The sequence below is a fragment of the Xyrauchen texanus genome, chromosome 12 (assembly GCF_025860055.1).
Source record: "Xyrauchen texanus isolate HMW12.3.18 chromosome 12, RBS_HiC_50CHRs, whole genome shotgun sequence".
NCBI classification, from domain to species: domain Eukaryota; kingdom Metazoa; phylum Chordata; class Actinopteri; order Cypriniformes; family Catostomidae; genus Xyrauchen; species Xyrauchen texanus.
The window spans coordinates 10,787,414-10,795,854 of record NC_068287.1 but is presented as its reverse complement, the minus strand read 5'-3'; the positions used below and the strand labels follow the sequence as shown (position 1 = coordinate 10,795,854).

Below are 8,441 nucleotides of genomic sequence, written 5' to 3'. Positions count from 1 at the left end.
TCCATGCAGGCCAGGTGAAAGTGGTCTTTGTGCTTTATAAAAATCTGGGTTCGTTCCTCTCTACTGAAAACGCAACTGTGAAGATAGAGATGGAGGCGGGGCCAGGTGGGCAGGGCCTGGTGGTGAATTCACATGTCATTGCCGCGTCAATAAATAAAGAGTCCAGTCGAGTGTTTCTGACTGAGCCTGTGGTGTTTACACTTAGACATTTACAGGTATATAAAACCCATGTTTTATGCATTATTTAACTCCTTAGGTTAAGTTAACTCCAAATGCTCTGTTCAGTTTACTCATGCCAAGCTGTTTAAAGAATAGTTTTGTTCACCATATATGTCATTTCAACTGCGTTCTTTTTACCATGAAACACAAAAGATGTTTGGCAGACTGTCCAAGCTCCTCTTTTCCATGTGTTTTTACTTCCAGGCTCAAAAACAACATGACAAATAACCATTAAAGTATCACAATACAAGTAGTAATCCATATTAGAAGTCTTCCAAAGTCTGTGTGTGAGCAACAGACTTACATTTCTCATTTTCTTTCACAAATATTTACATTTGTCGCCTCATGATTAGTCATGTGAGAACGAGTGGCATTGGCCTCTAATGACATCAAATTTATCAATATCATCTAATGTCGCCATTTTGAAAGCATGAACAAGATTTGAGAGCTTGATTTTCAGTGAAAAACAACTTACATTTTCTATTCCTGACACAAAGTTTTCGGATGGCTTTAGAAGATTGGAATAAAGCACACCAATTGTATTGACCACTTTTTGAGGTTTAGGTGCATTTTTGTTCTTTTTGGAGCTTGACAGTATAAATCCCCATCCACATTTCTGTTGTATCTAAAACTGAATCATGGACATTCAGCCTAACATCTTATCATACGTTTTGTTTCACATAAGAAATAAAATATTATGGGTGTGGAGCAACATGCTTTGAGTAAATTATGACAGAATGTGCATTTTTAGCTGTACTACACCTTTACATTTCAGCCTAAGACTTTATGTATGAACGTGACTACTAATATAGAATAACTTCCTGTCTCTCTGCCTGATCTTTCTCTTGTCCTCATGTCTTCGTGTCTTTGCAGCTGGAGAATCATTTCAGTCCAAACTGTTCGTTCTGGAACTACTCAGAGCGCTCGATGATGGGCCAGTGGTCATCGCAGGGCTGCAGACTGATTGAAACTAACAGCACACACACCACATGCTCATGTAGCCATCTTACCAACTTCGCTGTGCTAATGGTACACCATGAACCTAATGTAAGAACTCATGCACACGTATTACTTCTTTAAATTTAACACCAGTTCACAAAACAAATCTGATCATATAGCTCTCTAAACAGTTACGCACAGTATTTCAATCTAGTTTAACCAGGCTAAAATGCACTGAAATAGCCAAGTGCCATGAGCATATAAATTAAAACATTGAAATTCTTTTCAACACCTCCTTTTTGTGTAAATTGGGCTTATTATTGATTGTGACTTATTTGAAAGGGATACGGTAAACGGAACTGCACAATTAGACATACACACATTCCCCTTAAAGCAGATCTAGACAGGTGGGGCTGGGGAGGAGGAGGGTTTCAGAGAGAAAACTCTTGCAGTGTGCTGCAGTTAAAGTGGCTTACCTTCAAACAACTGATGCTTTTTATATCTTAGACAAAGAAAAAGTATTCAAGTTGATTGGCTAACAAAGTAATGTCAAAGGACCTATAATCTTACACCATGTAGAGTTTAGAATAATTTGCATTATTCCTTTTGTGAATCAGGTGCTAAAACAATGGTGGCAGCACATGCAAATAAACACCGGTATCAGCAGACACACCACCCCAAAACTTTTAGCTTGCATGCAGTCTGCAAGACACAACACACACATATGCACAAACAATCAGACAACACAAACAAATGCACAGCAATTTCAGCTTGACATTTACGGGATTTTCATATGTCCTCTGTAGAAGTCACTCTCCCTCAGACAGCCTATCAGTATATACCATTTCCTTATCATTTCTCTTATCCATCTCTCTCTCTCTCTCAGTATCAGGGAAGGATGCATGAGTTGATTCTCTTTGTGATCACGTGGGTTGGGATTGTAATTTCGCTGGTGTGTCTCGCTATCTGCATCTCTACCTTCTGCTTCCTGCGAGGCCTGCAGACCGACCGAAATACAATCCACAAGAACCTCTGCATCAACCTCTTCATCGCCGAGCTCCTCTTTCTCATCGGCATCGACAAGACTCAGTACCATGTGAGCATTACAGCAAAAAAAAGTTAAACTAAACCATCTTTTGTCCTCTTTTAACAGCCTTTGTTGAACTTAAATGTATTTTAATGAATTGTTTTGAAACATATGATATGTAAAAAGGGGTCCCCAGGAAAAAGGGTTGTGATCCACTGGTCTGATGCATATTACACAGACCAATGGCTTGTACTGGCAAAAATCGTATGTTCCAGTCTGACTTGATGGCTTCTAATTTCAAGAAGTCAAGGTAGACAGGTTTCTTTTAGTATGTCAGGAACTAAAGTTTACAAGTTACCTGTCTGATACAATTACCATTTTTGAGTAAGAACTTGTTGTTAGATTTGCTAAAGATTTATTGGTTCATTGCTTTGATTTTTTTTAAGTAGTATTAAACTAGATTTCCATAAGCAGAACTGTATATTCCAATTTGCAGGGGCATAGAAACAATAAAAAATGTAGAAGGGGGGGCACATTATAAATCTCATCAGTCTCTTCACAAGCATAACACTGTTTTAAGTGCCTAGTTGCCACAGCTACACTCTTACGAGACAACATTTGAAAGCTTAGATATTTCAGTCACTCTGCAATACATTGAAGTCATAAAAGTAGACAAAAAAGTTTAACAATTAGATCTAAATGTTGTTGCAACAACTATAAATAAGAAATGCATGTTTTCACCAAACATTGTACTACTGTGCAGTGTGATACAATCACAGTTAATCAGATCATATTTACATGATGCGTTCATATAGTCATGTTTAATATACATTTATGAAAGTCATTGGTCAAAGTCATTGCAAATATAGAAATCCTGGCCAGATGCCTTTTTAAGGTCTGAAAAAGAGGACATCTGGTCACCCTATTATTATAAAACTATAGCACATCGATATACTAAAATGACAGTTGTGAAGGAATCACATAATTACTGAATTGTGTCAACATATTTATAATGTACAGTCTTTTTTTATAAACAGCTACTGTCATCATCCACCAAATTTAGCTAACAGCTATTGATAAAACTGGCTAGCTAGCTAACACCGACATAGGCTATCATATAAATGCATTCAATGTATCATGCAAAGAAAAGTGATTACTTCAATCTACAGTTAAATTACTTAAATCTATATTCAAATATAATATATACAGTCTCAAAGTTTGTAGTAAAACAATCTACCTCATCTGTCAGCATGATGCCGGTGGATCACGTTCAGCCTCTTTGTACATTATGTCATTGTTTTGGTCGCTGCTTGCTCGTGTCCCTATTGAGTGTGCGCACAACAGGTAGCAAGCTGCGGTTCACTTAACGGCCACAGGTTTCATTAATAACAAGTGTTGCTGAATCTTACTTACTGAACCTTAAGAAATTTATTGTAATTTTGAAAAAAATTCATAAAATCGTGACCACTCACTTGAGACTCCAGTCATATCAGTAACCTAATAAAAGTTGTTTTATTCTACATGGAGGGCTACCATGTTAGAATCACATGACCAGCTGAATACTATATGCTTAATCTCAGTAACTGTCCTGTTATCTGACTCTTTCACTCATGGATTAATTAATAATGACTGACTGTGAATAGTACATTTTTTACATTGGCATCTGTAACTGAAAACTATTGCATTTGAATGATGCTACATCCAGGCCACTAGGTGCCAGTGTAAGTGTAAGTCGACATGAACAAAAGAGCACTATAGTGCACTTAATGATCCGTGTCTAGATAGGACATGATTCAGAGTTATATCTGATTTCAGATTTACCCACCCCTCAACATCACACAAAATACAAACTGTGATTTACAAGTCAATCAGATGGTGGGTGTACTGAAAAAAAATATTTTCTTAGTATTTCTGTCTTGATTTCTAGTAAAAATATCACAAAATCCTTAAAACAAGATACATTTACTTGAGAAGCAAATTGAATTAGATTTTAAGTCTTGTTTCATTTTGCTTCTAATTAAATGTATTTGAGATATTTTACTGAAAACATGAGAAATCTACTTATGAACAAAATTATTTTTTGCAATGTCTTTCTTGGTCAGAATAAGCTGCTATGTGGATTAGACTTTATGCCGATGCTCAAAGTCTGGCGAAATGAATAGAGTCAAACTCACCATAACATTTTACAATTTAGTACTCTGCATTTTTATAATATCTCTTTCCTCCTCAAATGTCATTCCTTCTCATCTGATATTTCGCTCTCTAACCCTCTCTTCCCTCTTTTATTTCTGTACGCAGATCGCGTGCCCCATTTTCGCAGGCCTGCTGCATTTCTTCTTCCTGGCAGCATTTTCGTGGATGTGTCTGGAGGGAATCCAGCTCTACCTGATGATGGTGGAGGTGTTTGAGAGCGAATACTCCCGAAAGAAATACTACTACCTGTGTGGCTACTGCTTCCCTGCTCTGGTGGTGGGCATCTCAGCCGCCATCGACTACCGCAGCTACGGGACTAAGAAAGCGTACGTGTGAAGCAGTCCATTTGCACTCGTCCGTATGAGGGCCAATGGTTTTCGAGCAGGGGCCATGACTCCTTTTTAAAGCATTTGTGTCATTTAAATGTATTACATGAAAATGGCTCTCTGGGAATTTAAAAATCTATCATCACTAGGGAACGTACACTTAGATTTGGTGGTATCACATAGATTGAGTTCAGAGTCATCGGGAAGAGCTTAAATAGGCGATATTTTAAAGTCATGCTGTCGTGAAATGCTATTCTAACCGAGGTCATCGTGTCAATTATAAATGAAGCCATTTAAAGGTGCTGTAAGCAATTTTTGGGGGGGAATAGCACGCATAAACCTGACAGATAATCACATAAATAGGTGTCCTGAGAAATCACACCTGATAGCTCTAGACTATAAATTGCAAAACAAAAGAGTAATGAAGAACAACCCATCAACCTGGAAATATCAAGACATTTTTTCATTGTGATGTATAGGCCTTGAAAACGACAAGTCATGGAAAATTCTATAATAAAGAGATTCTATTTTGTGAATCATATCTACAAAATGATTTGGTTACTGTTCCCTTTGTTAACGTTAGTTAATGCATTAGATATCAAAACAATGAACAATATATTTTTACAGCATTTATTAATCTTTGTTAAAGTTAGTTAATAAATATACAATTGTTCATTGTTAATTCATAGTAGATTAATTCATGTAAACTTATACAACTTTTGTTAATGTATTACAATATGTTGAAATTAACATTAAATAAGATTTTAAAAAAAAGGCTGTAAAAGTATTGTTCGTTGTTAGTTCATGTTAACTAATGTTGTTTACAAATAGAACGTTATTGTAATGTGTAACCTTGTCAAGTATTTATGAATGACTAAGCAAAAGTCATTGTGGGAACCCTGCTTTTATACATATGTTTGGGTTTGCTGACATGTCTTTGGAGGGCGGGGTTTGATCTTATTCAGTGGAAGTCTAGTGAAAGTTAGTGAAACGCTGAAAAAGTTTACAGTACATTTAACCGCACTGATTATGGTGTGTGTGTGTGTGTGTGTGTGTGTGTGCGTAAAAAAAGCACAGTTGCAGACTTTTGAATAATGACTACGGTGCAGAAAATGAGACACTGACTCATTGTGCTAATGATTAAAAACTAGGCTTAACCTTCAACTAGCATTTTATACTGATTTGTAAGATTGTTTTGCAAGGATATGACTAAATATGTACAGTATCATTATGATGACAGTGATAATATATTTCGTTTTGGAATTTTGCCAATAGGGCAGACCGGGGCCAGTTGTCACAAGGACTAAATCTCAGTAGCTGTAAGGTTTGAACTCAAAAGTTCAATTACACGAATGTGTTTTTTTTGTAAAGACAGAAACTGACATTCAACCGTACACCAAAATGGATAAATATTTACTGCACTAAATAGACATTGGACAACTGGCCCTGGTCTCCCTTATTTCAGAAAATTTCAAGAATGTGCTACTTTGTAATGTTTGCAAGAGATTTTGACAGTGATGAAGTAATTGTTCTTTATACTATTAAAATGTCCCTCACAAACCTGTTGTGTGTGTGTTGTGTGTGTAGGTGCTGGCTGAGAGTGGATAACTACTTCATCTGGAGTTTTATCGGCCCGGTGTCCTTCATTATCATGGTATTGTTCTCTCCAAACGTTCTGCGCTTTGCTCACAGAGATTGTTCCTTTTTTCCTCAAAAATATGCTGTGTTAGACATATCAAACAAAGCACTTTTGTTCACCTATGGATCTGTTGCTGCTGACGACTATGCTTTTGGCTTTAATACAGTATGCTTTATATGAGTTAGGTTTAGATTCGGGAACTTGCTGACATATTTGTAATTACAATATATTTTACTAATGCGCTAGTTTAGTGTCTTCTAATGTAAATCTGCTTAGGTTATTTTCTTACTTGCACTCTTAAAGGAACCAGTGGTTAAAAGACCCAATGAAATTGTTTGAAAAATGCAATTTTCTTTCCTTTACTAATCTGTTTCATTTGGAAATATGAAGATGGGCAGGACATATCAAAGGGCTTCTCTAAAAAAAAACATTATAGCTAGGATAGGATATTGTCTACTACTTGAAGTTCGGATGCACATTGTAATACATGTGTCACTATTCAATTCATCACAATGATATTTCATAATTTAAAATGATTGACATTTCACTTTTGTCTAGTATTGCACCTCATAGAAGCACTGATAAATGGTTGTTTCAGATTTTGGCCCAGAGTGCAATATGATGTTGTCAGTATTTTTGGTCTGTTTTCCAAGAAGGGAAAGACTACATTTTAAATGCATATATCTGCTACATTTTTCAGGAGTACACTAACATATAGATGGTCTCAAAGCTAACAGATATTAAGCCACAAAACTCAAATTTTTTTTTCACAGGAGCTTTTAAAGTACTTTAAAGTCACTTTACTTAGTGAGCCCTTACCTGTTATTAAAATCTGACCTTTGACCTTTAGTTAAACCTGGTGTTCCTCATGATAACACTTCACAAGATGATCCGTAACTCGTCCGCCCTCAAGCCCGACTCCAGCCGTCTGGACAACATCAAGTGAGACTTTTCACTTCTACATAGTCACAGTATCTATGACATTCTATTCTGTATATTTATTTAACTTGATGTTGCATATAGTAAATTAGTTCACTCTATCATGACTATATGTATATGTGAATGTTTGCGTGTTCTCCCTCAGGTCCTGGGCTCTGGGAGCTATCGCTCTGCTTTTCCTCTTGGGTCTGACCTGGGCCTTTGGCCTCCTGTTCATCAACGAAAACACAGTCATCATGGCGTACCTCTTCACCACTTTCAACGCCTTTCAGGGCATGTTCATCTTTATCTTCCATTGCGCTTTACAGAAAAAGGTCAGCACCGGTTATGTTTCAAACGTAGACGAACTTTGGAGACAAATTTGCTTAGAAAATGGCCCGAATAGTTAATGTTTGGATTTGTCTGTAGTCACTTTAATTAGCTTAAAGGTGAAATGTTTTCTGCTCCAATAGCAGCACAAAAAACAATAGCAAAATTAAAGATTCATTTCAAACACTCGTCTGCCATTGTTCGCTCAAACATGGGTCAATATCTTTATAGATATGTTACTTTCAGATATTATAATCTACTTTTAGAATTAGAGCAATATATATATATATTTGAGAAAGTAAACATTCTTGGAATGCACATTTGATCATTGGACCAGCTTAGCTGTCTGTGGCAGGGAGGAGGGCGGGGCCGGGTCGTGATCCTACGCACCCGGTCCCGCCCTCCACCCTGCCACACTGTCATTGAAGCTCAATTGGCATTATAACAATAGCTAATAAACATTTAAATACAGATCTATTGTGAGCGCCAAGGTTGTTATTGTAAATGCTTCTGTTGAAGTCATCAGTTTGCATTACTTCAACTTTTTTTATAAATTGTGTTTAAGAGTTGAATTCCTGGTGAAAAACGGCACTTCCCATGATTCTGAATAGAAAGATCCACTAATCAGAGAGCAAACAAACCGCGCGAAAAGAGCTCTGCAGCGACTGCAGGCTTCCATTAGCCAATCGAGTCAGTCTCCCTACACTTTCAAGCAAATTATATTTGGAACATTATATGAACATTTTGCAATAACTTATAATCAACAACTTTAAATCAGTAGTTTTCTATTTGTACATAGTTTTTAATTGAATTCCATAATTTACAGTGCTTCATGGTATTGTAGTTTATT

The 8,441-nt window shown here is 36.6% G+C and overlaps 1 protein-coding gene across 1 annotated transcript in view; it reads left to right on the top strand.

Moving 5' to 3' along the window:
• The window catches only part of LOC127652981 (adhesion G protein-coupled receptor L1-like), a 280,814-nt gene that overhangs the window by 253,413 nt on the left and 18,960 nt on the right, over nt 1–8,441 (top strand). Inside the window, 7 exon segments of the mRNA XM_052139444.1 lie at nt 10–215; nt 1,093–1,266; nt 2,045–2,254; nt 4,484–4,704; nt 6,292–6,358; nt 7,194–7,285; nt 7,428–7,596. Coding sequence (XP_051995404.1) covers nt 10–215; nt 1,093–1,266; nt 2,045–2,254; nt 4,484–4,704; nt 6,292–6,358; nt 7,194–7,285; nt 7,428–7,596 — 1,139 coding nt within the window.